This window comes from Phaenicophaeus curvirostris, chromosome 8 (genome assembly GCF_032191515.1).
Source record: "Phaenicophaeus curvirostris isolate KB17595 chromosome 8, BPBGC_Pcur_1.0, whole genome shotgun sequence".
In the NCBI taxonomy this organism is placed as follows: domain Eukaryota; kingdom Metazoa; phylum Chordata; class Aves; order Cuculiformes; family Cuculidae; genus Phaenicophaeus; species Phaenicophaeus curvirostris.
This window is the reverse complement of record NC_091399.1, coordinates 4,609,658-4,625,655: the sequence shown is the minus strand read 5'-3', so window position 1 is coordinate 4,625,655 and position 15,998 is coordinate 4,609,658. Positions and strand designations below refer to the sequence as shown.

Below are 15,998 nucleotides of genomic sequence, written 5' to 3'. Positions count from 1 at the left end.
CAGGAAACTGTTCCTTTTCTGAAGATGTGCACTGAATAGGGAAAATCTGTGAAGTTGTGAATTGTACGTAACAACTTTAATCAGTTCTCTGGTTTTCTGTTTAGGGAAAGAAGAAGACAAGTGTTTACCCTGATCAGTATGCCATTGAGGAAAAAGAGTTAAAAAAAAAAATCAGTAATGCAATATCAACGCATAGCTACATAGGAAACCTTCTTTTTTCATCATGAGTCTGAAACAATTGGCACTACTGATCTGGTGTGAAGGACAGGCATATCTGTGGAGATGGTGTTCACAGATGTGTAAAATAAGCTTTTCATTCCCTGTGTCATAAAGAACTGATAAATCTAACTGGCATTTCCTGGTCAGACCTCCATCAGGGGTTACAACTCAGCTGCTGCCCAATTGACCTAGAAATGGAGGAAGTAGTATTTACAAGTTCATAATGCAGGTACAGTAGTATTTGAACAAACATTAGTTTAGGCACTAAAAGTCATGCCACCACCTCAGACTGAAGATGCTTTTAACTACTTTACAAGCTAAAAATAAAAGTTTTATCTTTGCATAATCAATGTTTTTTCTTACTTTCTTTCCAGTGTCTTTGACATTAGGGTGTGTAACATGTTGGTACATTCAAATAATGTTGGTGTTATGTAATATATTTATATTTATATGTGTATGTATATTTATATGTTGATCTACTAGCCAGTTAAAGAAAAAGTATTTTGTATTTTCTCTTAAATTTTTGCTTCTTTTTTATGTGACTCTCTCTCTTTTCCCACCCACACCCACTGCTTTTTTTCTCTTTTTTTTCCTTCAGAACTATTATGGAGCTGCCAAAATGATTCTTTCTGACAATCCGCTTGGCCTAACGTGTGGAATGGTGTGTCCAACCTCAGATCTCTGTGTTGGTGGCTGCAATTTGTATGCCACTGAGGAAGGACCAATTAATATTGGTGGATTGCAGCAGTTTGCTACTGAGGTAGGTAGGACTTGCAAATGTTTTTAATTCTTTGTATGTACCAATGAGTGGTTGCTTTTGTTAATGATTTGTTAAAAAACAAAAGTTTGTACTAACAAAACAAAGGCGTAGGATGTTAGAATAATTATCCTTTTTCTTACAGCATGTTCAGAAGCCTAGAAATGTTTTCATAATTCAGTGCTTTATAGGAACATAAGAAACATTATCTGTGAACAATATGGTTCTGTAGAAACGTTATTAGTTGAGACAATTTGTTTTATAATGAAAGAGTTATCTAAGCCAGGTGAAACTGTGGATGTCACTGAGGCAGGCTACATAGGGAAAAGTATGAAGTGCACTTACATCTGTAACAGCCCATTGAGGAGATGTAGAATTATTCTTGGCATATGGTAAATCCTATAGCAGAATTAGCATACACTGGTACTAGTGTTGGAGCACAGAAAAGATTCTGCATGATTTAGATTTCTTGCTGTCCTGTTTTGCCAAAACCAAGTAAATAAGTAGTTTAAGGTTGAAACACATACGTCTGTGTGCGTCTGCCTAGATACATATAGACACACAGGTTTGTATGTGTAAATTTATTAGTTCATAAGGTACGTGTATATTTTGGTTGCTGAAGCAAAGATACTGCTTGATGTTAGGAATTCTTCTCAAGGGTTTCTGTCAAGGTGCTTGTGCATTATTTGTGTTTAGTTTCAATGCTCCAGTTTCCATCTGGAGAAAGATGGAGGCTACTGCTCTTTTAACTTCCTTCCAGGATGTGGAGAATTTGTACTCATTGTTTCAGCTGGTATGTCATCTGATTTGTCTGAAGTACCTTAGGGTAAAAATTATGATTTTGATCTCTGTGCAAGTGAGGATGATGTGGCTGTATAAAAGGAGGCAGATGCATGTCTTGAGATTGCAAGTTTCTATGCAGTCCTTAAGTAATGAGTCTGTCCTTCTGTATCTTGAGCCATTTGGCTAATCATATTTACAAACATATGATGAAATTCCAGTCACGTCTACAAAACCTGAGAAAAAACCTTTGTGGTATGAACCAAAGTAGAAATGCAAATCAATCTGGGAATAACAGATGATATGGCTCTAAGACAAATTTTTACCTATTCTGTCACTTATAGACTTCACACCCCCTTCTCAGTGCCTGTGGATTATGATTCCATGAGCAAACTTTGCTACCTGCTGCAGTCCTTCTTCATCTCTTTATATACTTCCTTTCTCCTCCCCAGGAGACTTCTAAAGCTTCTGGAGTACCTGCTAAACTTTTCCGTTAACTGTTGCTGAACCTCCACTCCCCTCTGTCACTTAAGTAGCTATCCGCTTTGATTTCTTTGAGATTTGAACACGCAAGTGTAAGAATCAGTACAATTTGGATGAAAGTTCTCATTTACAGGGCGAGGCTGGAGATATTGAACTGCATTTATTCTATGTGTATATTCATAATTCATTTTTATCAGTCAAGAGGCAGTTTTATTAGCTTTTCTTCTAATGGCTTTTATTCCTTATATGTAAAAACTTAATATTTATTGCAAATCAGAACAATTTTTCCTTAAAATAAAATCCCAAACAAAAAGAAAAAAAAGAAAAGAGAAAGATTAAACAGTTGTCAAGTGGATGATAAATACAATAATGAAATATTACTGTTTAGGAACCAAATGCAAGTAATATCTGTTGAAACTTGATTTGTGTCTCCTTTTAGCCCTAATGCTATGATTAATAGAGAGAAATTATGGCTTGATAGATAATGCTAAATATCTGCCATTTTTCTTCAAAAGTCTTTAGAAATCTATTAAAAAAGCTCAGTGCTTGCACAATGATTGATATGAAAACTGTAGAGAGGATGAATGGCTCAGAATGGCTTTGCTCCTAATGTTTCAAGTTTGTTTAAAATGATATTAGTGTCAAGAGTTCTAACAAAATAAAATTGTTATTCAGTTCCACTTAGCACTCTAACAAAAATAACACTTCAGTAAATTGTATTATTTTTAATATTTTGATAATATCCTAAAATGTTAAAATTAATTGTTAATAACCTTTATATGTACTGCTTTTTAATAAAAAATATTTGTTACTGTAGTACTCATATTGAGTAATAACAGGCAGTTACTTTTCAAATTAGTACTTTTTTATCTTTCATTCAGTTAATTTTTACTATGGAAGTAGGTAGAGTTGAGAGAAATATAATGGTATGAGTTCTTCCAAGTAACAATCATTATTAAAATATAGATTAAAATGCGGAAGAAAATCAGAAGGCACTCTGCTCATACAAAAATTGGTCCAGATGCTGCAAACAAAATGTGCTCACAGCTTTACCTATTCGAGTAACTTCTCAATTTGTGTAATTTAGGCATGCAACATGTGTTACTCTTAATGAGAGCTGCATGGTAATTCTCATGCAGTGTTTAATAGTTTGTCCCACAGGGGCTTATTTACTGAAAACTCCATTGTGCATAAAGCCAGTTTTAGACTTTTTTTCCTTGGAATTAGTCTGAGGATCATACGCTTCATGCCTTATGAGAGTGAACGGTAATAAAAAGGCACAACTGCTAGCTGAGATAAAAGATAAAATTGCAGTAAAGCAGGAATGTGGGTTTAAAATGGGAAATATATGGGTATGACGTATGTCCCTTTGTGCTTCTGAACAATGACTGATCATCTGTTCATACTGCAGATAAAACTCCCTAATTGTAAAATATTTGTCTTTCATACAATACAACAACAATAAAAAGGCACCTTACACCTCTTGCATTTTCCTTTTACCCTTCCATATAGTTTTGTAACTATGTTAGACTCATTCTCAGTGTAGTGTAATCCAGTCTGAGGAAATCTGGATTTTGACAATTCCGTGTTCAAGTCGAAAAAAAGGAAATGTCCGTTTGTATTTGTGATGTAGAATGTGTATACTGGGATGCGGTTACCACGGTAACTGTTGCATCTAGAGAATAACATGGAGTAAAAGCTCATTATTATAAATGATGAGTGTCAAGCGCAGGTTACACCTGTTACTGCACAGGTCAAAATTATATTAATGTCTTTATCTGTCTCCTTTGCCCAAGTACTTTAGAATCAGGAAACATCTCTGGGTTTGGAACATAAGTTCAGTGAAAATATACTGAAATCGCAGTGAAAATACATACAGGGATGAGCTATATGACTGTCAGTCCCACAAAATAAACTAAAATTACTCGTTGCTCAAGTATAAGTTTGTAAGCTTGCAGTAAAAAAAGAAGTGTGATATATGACTCCGTCTGTTGTAGTATTAGTAAGAAGCTCTCAATATCTTAAGATTTCTGGATAAGACATTACTGAATTTAAAGGTTCTCCTGTGTTTCTAGTTAATCATTCTGAACAGAGCAGCACAAGCTAAATAGAAAATGCAGGTTTTTAATACTGCACATTGGACTTAAATACTAGATCATTTAGCATTGTGACTCTTGTGCCAGCTACAGTTCTCGTGATTTGTTCCTCTCTGGAGGAATATTCTGGCTGCTGTGGCAGGAGAAAGAAATTGGAAAAGGAAATCTAATATATATTTTTCCTAAAAGATGCATTGTACAAACCTACCTGTTGTTAACCTTGGGGCATCTCAGCAAAGGGCCTAGAATGGGAGGTGGGCTGCAGAAAAGGTCTCTCGCTGAGTGCTGAATCTCCTTGCTCTACAGCCCACCATGGGCAAGGAAGCAACAGCTGCCCAGCACAATTGCCACAGAGGGTTGTGCTGCCTCGGACTCCCTCTTTTAGTTGCATGTAGACAGCTTTGATCAGTCTTATCATAGATGGAGGGGAGAAGGTGGTTCTTGTGGAGCTGCAACTCCTGCAGCTGGATGACTTTGGGACGGCTGCCTGGGCCCCTCACCATCACCAGCACGGATGGGTGTGCTGCATCAGCAGAGGAAGATTGTTCTGGGGAGCTAAGACACCAGGATAAACAGAAAGAAATCTACATTTGTCAATATTAATTTTTATTTTAACACAGCTTTAGGTATTTTCTCTTTTAAGACACGGTCAATAACCAACTATAAAATTTTAATTGTATTTGAAGGGGGTGGTGTAACCTTCTGCAGTAGTTTGGGGGATGATTCTGAGCACTTCTGATTCCTCAGGCCAATGCTGAAAGACTTGCTGATATTTGGACAAGTTATATAAACTTCTCTACAACACGTTTTACTGACTTTTTAAAAGTTGTTTACATCACTGTTATTCTGTACTCTTTAGTGGTAGGATTCGTCAGATATTGAGGTGTGGACTATGCAGTCCATAGGTTTTTTTGGGACTGGGATAATATTAATGTATAGTTGTTATGTAGATTTAAAAAGCTTTTAATGAGATGTTTTAGGCCCCAGTTCTGTTAACACCTACCTCCTTGCATAAAAGTTTGGAGTATTGCAACTTTAGCTGTTACCTTGTGGAGGAAGGATCAAAAAGTTTTCCTAACTAGCTGACATTTGAAGAAAAGACCACTTTCTCTACATCTTGTGCTATCCACTGTAATTAATTGATATTAATTATATGATCGTGGAATCCGACAACTTCAAGGGTATAACTGAGCATGTAAATTGCTTAATTTTTTGTTAAAAACTGTGAAGAATATTATTTTCCCTTTTAAATATTCAACTGCCCCAAATTAATGTAAACCAGCCTACAGATAAATATCCATGGAAACCACAGGGAAAGTGTGAAACTAATACAATCAGTTTCTAAATGTTACTGATTTCATTGCCTGCATTTTTCTTTCTGTGCACTAGGAAATTTTGATAATTCAGAATGTACTAAGATATTTCACACTAAAAAAAGTATAAAAGCTAGATGATATTATCTATGTCAGTAGCATTTTGGTATCTCATCATCTTAGTGGAAGATATTTAATGGCAAACCTGACTAATAAACTTCTTTCTGTAGCCTTTTAAGCATGAAAGGAGGCATTATACCTGAATAGTATAAAGGATTTAGTTATGAAGTCAAAACTCATGTGACTGTAAGATTAAATTTTCCCACTGCTCCTTCCACTTTCCCCATTTCTTTGTATTTCTGCCTTTTTCTGCTGATGAAGCTTTTATGATGACAATGAGAGATTAAACAGATGCACTTTTTACATAAGAAATGTGACCTCCTGTGTATGTCTTGGAGGCTACCAAATATGATTTTTAGCCACCTATCTTGTTTCATAAGATTAGGCAAAGACTTTTTTATGTTTTAATATTGAGGTTAAACTTCTAGTCTGTTTACTGTTTTATTTAACACATTGCTTGCCAGAAGACAATTTTAAATAAATGTGAATTAGAGTAGCACTGTCTGACCATATTAGAATTCTGCAAGTAGGTGGAGAAGGGTATCTACAGTATATTCCTCTTAGAAAAATTCTGATCAGAAAACTCAAAAGTGACAGAAGTAGGTTAGTTTAATTTATTCTAATTTATATGAAAATTGAGTTAACAGTTTTGAATAACAGTTCTAACCTGCTCTAATGGTTTAAAATGCTTTAGATTCATTTAAATCATGCTTACTATGCCATAAAATTATTTTCATAAGGTTAGCAAAATGCATTTCTCTGAGTCACCTGCCACTCTACCAAATGTCACATCTTTTCATCAAAACATGCTAATTCTAGAATTGCGTAGTGAAGAAAAGAACCAGAGTTTTATTATATGAGCAGAACAATAAGCTTTTCCCTATGTTTGTTCTGAAAAACAGTTAAAGTGAATTGGCTAAAACTTCCAGGAAAATTAAACTTGAATTGGATGCTCAGCAATCAAAATACTATAGTTTACCAAAGTGGGAAGTACTGTGGAAACTTAATACAAACTTGTGTTCGCATACCATGCTTAGAATTACATGCTTTGTTGAGAATACTGAATGTTTAGGAACAAGAACCAACCCCACTGCAGTGAAAAGGTGTTTCATTTACAAGGGGGAGGGGCACAAACCCCCTGATCTCACACTAAAGAGACCAATGAGCAAGTGCGCTTGCACCTTTACACATTAAAGTAATGCAGATAGGGAGAATGTAATATGTTATAAATGGCTGAATCAAGACAGAATTTGCTTCAATTGCTGGAACTTTAGCCGAATAGATTGCCTGTTTTGGTTTGGTCAAATTGTATCTCGCTTGAGGACAGTCTCCGTAATCTTTTTTGTAGACTGGGATATCCTTTCTATGGACTTTACTGGACATGAAGCTTAAGTAGTTGATAGAATGTATGTAGGTTTATATAGAATAGTCCATGGATGGCCAACTAATGATGATTGCATAGGATTTGTTAAAACTTTCAAATACTCAGTGGTTTAAATGCCTATTAATAATCTATCGAGGCTCTTTTGTTTGTATGAGAGACAGAAGGAAAGGCAGATGCGGGAAATGATGGCTGAGTCTGTCCACTGAGAGATTCAGCTCTAAAATTCATTATTTGGTTTCATTTTCCTGAATGGGTCTTGGTTACAAAGCAGTGCAAAACAAAAGAAAAATTCTACCTAAAATAAAATGAAATAGTCTTTTTGAGGATAAGGTGGACAAAAAACCACAATGCTACTAAACTTTACTTGCATCCTGATCCTAATCTGAGCAGAGAAAAATCAGAAAGGACAGTTGTGTAGAAGTGGCATTGAACACTTGCTTGCCAGGCAGTCATCTCTGCACAGCAAAGCATTTGTACAGAAGAATTCAGTGATATTTAATTAGGTGAATTACAGTGTAGGGAGACTTCACCAAGAGGTGAGTGAAAATCTTTTGAAACGCATTGAAGCAGTTCGCTATTTTCACACAGTTACCCTGCCAGCCTTAATATGCAAAACTGCCGCTGAATTCCAGATGGCAAGATATTGCCGCACAAGCTGGCTGTGCTGCATAAAGACAGTTTCACCCTGTTTGCAAATAGGCAGAATTAAAGTTGACCATTCATCCTGAACTACTAGGATTTCCTGCATGAGTGCTTGATTTCTGAAGCTTAACACTGCACTGCAGTAGTGTGGCACTTTAGTGTAACATTTACTATGACTATTCAATAATAAATATAAAAATATGTTAACAATAAAGTAAACTTAGTGATAAATTTATTAAGCATATGCATATTTGTATTCATAGTGTTCAATATACTCATTAAATATGCGAGTTAAATAATTTGTATTACTGAGTAGCCTTCTAAAACAACTGTGAGCCTTTAATGGAAATTTAGTATCATTCAAGCCATTTCTGTGTGAATGTAACAAAGCAGACATTTTAAAAATATCCAATTGCTTTCTGGTTATCACAGTCTAGTTTCACAGTACAATATAAGCTTTTCAGGCTGTGAAATCCATTAATAACCACATTAAACCTTCCTATATTGTATGAATTGTCAGGTTTAAATGATCCTTTTTTTTAAAACAATTATCTGTCTCTTGCTTCTGCAGTTTGTTAAAATGCTATGTCAATTCACAAAGACTGGTGGAATTCAACACAGAAATTTTAGAGGAGGAAGGAACTAATCATTGGTTTACCTAGCATGAGTGCTCAAGTGCGCATGAAGAAAATGAACATTGATTCAAAACGTAAATGAAAAATTCTATTCATGAGTGGAATTGCCAAAGTTTAACTTGAAAAACCTTTGCTTCTCAAGGTCTAAGGAAAGTAAAAACTGTTGGTAAACTTGTTAAAGAGCTTAAATATTATATTTATTAAGACAAATGACAACGTATTTATTTTAGAGGACTAGTTAGTACTTATTTAGCGCAGTTCTGCATTGAAATAGATGGAAAACAATGCTGTCTTTGAGATGCAGCCTTGAAGCGTTTTGTGATATGACTGAGAATCCCAATGTAATGAAGTCTTTGTCTAATATTGTGCTTCTGCTATAAATATATACTCCTTATGGACTAAAATTGCGTCAGGTGAAGTTTAGATTGGATATTAGCAAAAATTTCTTTACTGAAAGAGTGGTGAAGCATTGTAATAGGCTGTCCAGGGAAGTGGTGGAGTTGCTGTCCCTTCAGGCATTAAAAGGACATGTAGACTTGACACTTCGGCATGGTGGTGTTGGGCTGATGATTGGAATTTATGATCTTAGAGGTCTTTTCCTGCCTTAATGATTCTAAGATTCCTTGGGTCAAATATTTCCCCCAATGCCTAAAATGAAATGCAGATGTAATTGTATTCTTTTCTGCTCCTGATCTTTAGTATCCTGCAAGAGCTGTGAGTCTGTTCTTTCCTTTTATAGAAGATAATGTATGTAAATGCAGGGGACAGTGAAGTCTACCTTAGTGAGTATAGAATATTTCTGCTTTAGCCTCCTACCTTTATTTCTGAGCAAGGAACTGATTTAGTGTGCATCTGAAATAAACTGTGATATTACAAAGAGGTTAGGAGCCCATTGTGTAGAGTTCTGTATAAATATGCAATAGTGGCCAGAAATTGTCCCTAAGTACTTTTAATAGTCAAGACAGAATGTAGTAAATCATCACCATTTTACAGGTGAAGAATTGAGGTATGAGGAGAGCAGTCTTAACTTTCAGGTATGCCTACAACTTTTGGACACCAAACTAAAAAACGGAGATCAGATGAAAGAGATGAGCAACTAGGATGAATTAAGTCCTATTAGATTTGGCTAAAAGGAGGCATCTAAAGCATGTGTTCCCTTTGAAAATATAATAGCACTGAAGACTATGCACAGTTCCTCAAAGTGTTTCAAAACCACCTATGATTGGTTACCTACAACCTCTAAAAAGGCAAGCCATAAGTGATTTATCCAGGATCACACAAGATACCTCTTGACAAAGCAAGACCATTTCACTAGTGGTAGAATCCCTTGCATTATTTGCAAAAAAATACTTTTCCAGTAGTAAGAATAATCTGACCATTGTTTGGAAAGAAATTTTTGCTGTTGCAGAGATTCTTTGCCGTCTAGCTGCCTTTGTATTACTGTTCTGTTACTAGTAGTCTGGTTCCATCTTATCTGTAAAATTTGCATTAGTGAAAGATCTGACTTCCGGCATTTTTAAGACAAAAAGAATTATAGACGGACCAAGCCCTGCAACTACACCATCCCTCGTGAATGCACACATGTCAGTTGGGAATCCCTATAATGTTGCAAAGTGATCTGCAAGTCTACATCAATGATATGTAACAGGACTAGCAGAAGCTTCCATAATGTTATTCATAATAAAATTTAAAGGGTGAATGTGAAGTATGTAACCTGTTGATTTTATTGCTTTTCAGGTGTTTAAAGCTATGAATATTCCTCAGATCAGAAACCCTTCTTTACCTCCTCTAGAAGATATGCCTGCAGCCTATCACGTGAAGATAGCTCTTCTTGGTGCAGGACCTGCAAGTTTAAGTTGTGCTTCTTTTTTGGCTCGATTGGGCTATTCAAACATCACCATATTTGAAAAGCAGGAATATGTTGGTGGCTTAAGGTAAAAACCAATGACAACAAAACACTACTTCCAATGTTTGTAGAAAACATAGCAAAAAATATTGTGCAAACATAGTTTATACGCCATCCCTGTAACTTTATCAAAGGAAGAGAGTAGAAGACTTCAGATCTGGAAAATTTAATTTTTATTAAATAATTCATCATTCAAGTTAAAATAGGTACAGTTGCAGTCAAACTTTAACTGAAAATCTGGTGGCTATCTCCTATACTTATTTCATATGACCTCTAAAATTCCAGGCTGCAATTGTTGTTAATGAATTATCACTTTAGAACATTATGTCAGAAACCATTTTCCCTTATCCAAAAATGTTAAAACAAGATGAATTACCTGTAGCCCTACAGAGAGAAATAATTAGTATATGTTTAACATACTTAAGACAGATAATAATTTCAAGGAGAATTTTAAATTTAGAATACTTTCATGAACTATCTTATGCAAATACACGTGACAGTGAATAAATTTGTCATGTGTGGCTCAATTTATGGCTTTAGCAATCCATACCATGAGAGTGAAAGAAATCCTCTACAAATCTCAACCTTCAAAAAACTGCAGATACACAAAGAAAGGTACCTTTGCAGTTTTCCTGTATGGTAAACACTTGGCAGATATTTGCATGGTGTCATGTCCTCAACACTAGAATATTCATTGTTACCACTGTAAAAACGACTGAGTTTTTATCTTATGAGTTTGTTGGAATCCCTAAGTATAAGAAAATATTTCAGAAGCTAGCTAGTGGATACCATTACAAATAGTATTTACTTGTTGAAGATGTTCTCATGCTAAAATGTTTACAAAATAAAAAGTGAGAAGAAACAGAGAATGAAGACTGACATGCTCACATTTCTTACTGAAGCATCATTGAAATCAATGAAGTTGACACTGTTAATGAATTTGATCCATAATGTCATAATGTCAAATACTTATTCAGTGCTCTGGAAAATAGAGAACTAGTGCTGAAGAAGTTGAACTGATTACTTGCATTATTCCCAGTGAGGTCCAGTAACATTCTATCTAATTATCAAGTTGTTAATAAATAGACATTTAACCGTGGAGCTCTTTCACTTGAACTGGTTGCCATAAAGGATTGCAAATTTATTGTATAAAATACCTATTTACTTGTTGAGTAGCATATGTTTCCATGTATACCAGATTTAAAATTAGTTTTGTTGCGGTTAAGTAGTAAGAAATAAGGAGATGTTTCTAACAATCAAACTTTACTTGGTGATAGGTGAGACTCAGGTTGGACTCAGCAACATAATATATTACTTTCCGCGGTTGCTTACCGTGCTTACAGTACAATGCTGCAGTTGCTTAATGCATGCTTTCACATTTGAAGCAATATGATCTTAAGTTACATCTGTTCTTCATGTTTTAATTTGAATTTAAACTGAAGCTTAGTCTGTTGTTTGTTCTACTGCAAAAAGTCTTACACTAAGTTTTGCCTGTTCTTTTAGTATCTATAATGATTAAGCAGTGCCTTTTAATGTTACTGTCTTCCTTTGGGTCTTACAAGTCTTACAGTTGGACTAGATAATCTTAAAGGTCTTTCATAACCTAAATAATTTTATGATTCTATGAAAGAACATGTAGCAATCACAGTCACCTCTGGTTTAAGGACATCAAGTCCTTTTGTCCTTATTTTAAACTTGGAACAGAAGGAAGGCTGCCCTGTGGCAGCAATCATCCATTATTGCTGTTGTAAGGTTTTGCAGTACATCTTTTTACAAGTTTGGATTATTGATGGAGTGTTTTCAAGGTTTTATAAACTATTGCAAATGGCTAAGAAGACTAAATTAATTTTGCATTTGGAATCAGTTCTTCAGAAGGGAATTGCATGGGCCCTTTTTTATTTTGCACTGCATTTTTTAAAGTTTTTTTAGCTAGGATGTTCCTCCACATAAGTTTGATCACAGCTAACTAATGTTCAGGCAGTTGAAAGCTGTCTAGTGACTGCAATTCCCATAGCGTGGTATTTAAGCCGAGCATAAGTCTGTGGTTGTCTGGACATGTCTGAATTTTTCACATTCCCCGGCAGATTTTCCTGCATATCACCAATTGTGTAAAATCTGTGCTTGAGCAGATCACACTCTTTCTTAGTGACCATGAACAGGCTTCACTGCTTCACTTCAGCTATGCCACTGTTTTGCAACATACCATAATATTTCTCTCACTAGGCCAAAGGGGTTTCCCTAGAGCAAAAGTAGTTTGTGGTCACTAAGAAACACCAAGCCCCTGCCAGAGCCCCTCTACCTTGGATTGGATTTGAGGAAGAGGTGAATTTGTAGGATGCTGTTCCCATCCACTGCAACCGTCCTGAATCTCTGCTCTGCTTTCTTCTTCCCCTCCATCTCTCTGTTGCAGAGTCAGAGACTCTCATCTGCTGTAGAAAGAAATTACAGCAGATTTATTGATGTACTAGCTGACTTTCGTAAATTGTTTATTTTCATGGTAAATGTGTGTGTGTGAGTCCCCACAGAACGGTGTGTATTTGCATATAAACATGTATGTTCATTTGTCTGTACATTTATGTAGGTATACTTCACAGCATAAAACTTTAAGTAAATGTTTAATAACAGCAAAGAATTGTTTACAATTCTGACGGAGACATAACAGACCCAGTGCTGTTTAGGTTTCTTTGAAAAGTCATGGAAATGACAGGCCTTCAACAAATATATAAGTGATTTAGGAAATACAACTTTCCTTTCTTAAATTAGATTTTTTTAATAGAATCTCTGTTGCAGAATCACATTGATATATTTGTTTCTGCCTCAGACCTCTTTTTACTTATGAAGTTTGTATTGTTGTGATGTCGTTATATCTGATATTTAGAAAACTTTTCATTACATGCTGGTCAGGAGAGGTGAAAAAAGGGCAGTATTAGAAATTATTAGGAGGAACACCGATTTTTTATCAATATAATTAATGTTCATGCAACTTAAGATAAATAAAATCCTTCTGGGCTGCTAAAGTTAGATGCTAAAGATGGTGTGTTCACTAACAATGTGTAAAATATAGCTACAGTTAATCTTTTATGCTGGTGCTTTGTATGGAAGTTACAGATTCATTAATTTAACAACAGATTAGACTGAAGCTTGGAAATATGTATCTGGGTAGACACTTTCACTTTTCTGCAGAGTCAGTTTTTTTAAATCTTAATTGAACGAAAGTATCTAAAATAGAACTTCATTGTGTTTACCTGTAATGTGTTTTACAAGAGAGATTTTGAACTAGAGTAAGTAGACGTTATTTCATTGACAATAAAGCTCTGTACCAGTATAGATAATGTGAGGTTCTATGCTGGCACTGCAGTTTTCCCGTGCAGGAGAGCTGTGATTCTGGGAATTTGAAGATGTCATTCCTCATCTTCCCCGGGAAGAAAAAAACATAGGAAATTTGATTCTTTGTTATTGCATAGCAAATTAATTATTGCTAGAAGATTGTATTGCTTTTAGTAGCGATGACATATTTTCTTAAATTGATGTCTTAAGTTTTTTTTAGTGTTACATATTTCAGCGATTAAAAGGAAGCTCTTTTGGACCTAAGCTTACGATGTTAAATGGTTACCTACAAGTGTGGGCAGGATTGGCCTCAAGGTACTGCCTTCCTGGCCTATATTTTTAGCACTAAGTAAATAATGCTGTTTTATCACTTTAACATATTTCCATTCACTATTGTCAAAATTAACTGTGTGTTACAAGTACTGAATTTTTAATAGCTACAAAAATGCTTTCTGCATAATAGCTGGAAGTATTTCACAGGCATTTTTATTTGTTTTAGTTCATCTGAAATCCCCCAGTTCCGATTGCCGTATGATGTAGTGAATTTTGAAGCTGAGCTTATGAAGGATCTTGGAGTGAAGGTAATGAAAAATATATCTTGCATATGTATAGCTCAAAGAGAAAAGAGTAAGAACTCTGCCAAAGATTAACAGCGAAATGTCATGCACATTAGTAAAGAACAATTAAAAGCTATGCTAGACAGAGGCAGGAAGATGCTTCCTCTTGCTCAGGGCATTTGTCTGTCTCCTGTCTGAATGCCACTAGTTTGGAAAAGGGCAATCAATAGTTCTCATCTGGCATGCCTGCATGTGATTAATTGTCTGTAAGAAACAAATTCCTAAATTGCTTTAGGGGTTCAATGTAGCTATTGCAATGATTTGATTTTTTTTTTAATCAAGTTTTTTTCATACAAGTTTGGCACCACTTAAAACATTCATATTTGAAACTTCTTTCAACCCCCCTGCCTGAGTTTTTTCTTAATCGTTTATTATAGTCTTGCATCCAAATTAATTTTATAATAAAAATGCATCCAATTAAACAAAGTGTTAACATGATCATCTATTATAAAAAATAACAGTCATTCAACTTCTTGGAAAGCGATAGTTATGCATTATTCTGTTAAACAAATATGTGTTGTTTATAGATAATGGGAACATTGCTTTATTTTTAATTTAGGGCTTGAAGTGAAGATTTATATAGTATTTACAACTGCTGCACATTTTAATGGAAGTTACAAATGTAGAATGCATCACTGGATCGAGTTTTTGAGTACCAGGAGGGATAATATATTTTTAATGTGAAACTAAAGCATTCAGTGAAGCAAGAAATTCTTATTGGAATCTTTCATGTCAGTTCATATCATAAAACCAGTAGACTTTTGTCACAAGACCACATTTTATTAAAAAATGCTGTTAAATGCTACAGGTCTGGTTTTCCACTCTGAAGATCCCATTGCAGTTCTTGAAAAGACTGACAGAATGAAGGTTGAATTAGAGATGGGGCTAAAAACAGACTGCTGAGACAATTTTAGACAAAATTGCTGGGCATAGGCTCCTGAGAACTCTGGAAAATTCAGTTCCCCAAGGCTATGACAAAGTCTCCATAACAGACTGATACAGCCACCATGTCATCTTGACCTGCATGTCCTGTGCAGTTTTAAAGTGCAGCAGAGAATCTCAATGTAAATTTGCTTCCAAGCTCTGCCATTGGTTTGCAATTGACCCTTGGGCAAGCTGGTTAGCTAGAACCTTAGTTTTATACCTCTATAAGCTGGAAATATTTTATGGTGTTTACTTAATGCATTTCAAATCTGTAGTGAAAGGTGCTGTATTGTGTAAATGCTCAGTACTGCTGTTTATACAAGTAATTCTACTGAAATTAGTAAGAATTAGTCAGCTGAATAAGGATTACAGAGCTAGGCCCTAGGAGTATTATAAATCCCCGCATAAAATAGTATTGCCATTTAAATTCCTTCATTAGGTTTTCATAACATATGTACACAATAGGATAAAAAAAACGTAATGACAATTTATGGAATGCATTATGTTGCCAGTGAGGATGTAGGCTGTATTCTTGAAAGGATTACAACTGTACATGGCTTTTGCACCTCTGATAAAATTTATACTAAATCTCCGAAGACAAAAAAATAGTCTGTGTTTTAAGTATTGTATGCTGTATTTAGCATTTCCCTTTCGTTTTACCAATAGGAAAAGTATATTAAATGGAATACTGGCAAATTCAATAAGAAACAAGATATACAATGACATGAAGACAAAAACTGTTAAGATCACAAAGTGTAGTGCTTACACAATAGACTGTGGCATTTTGTAAAGTAA

The 15,998-nt window shown here is 35.1% G+C and overlaps 1 protein-coding gene across 3 annotated transcripts in view; it reads left to right on the top strand.

Annotated features, from left to right (window-relative positions):
- Nucleotides 1–15,998, top strand: part of DPYD (dihydropyrimidine dehydrogenase) — a 368,728-nt gene that overhangs the window by 108,203 nt on the left and 244,527 nt on the right. For all 3 annotated transcript variants that reach the window (XM_069862153.1, XM_069862154.1, XM_069862152.1), the window contains exons 5-7: nt 818–979; nt 10,167–10,363; nt 14,162–14,243. In XM_069862153.1, the coding sequence (XP_069718254.1) occupies nt 818–979; nt 10,167–10,363; nt 14,162–14,243 (441 nt within the window). The remainder of the gene's footprint in view (nt 1–817; nt 980–10,166; nt 10,364–14,161; nt 14,244–15,998) is intronic.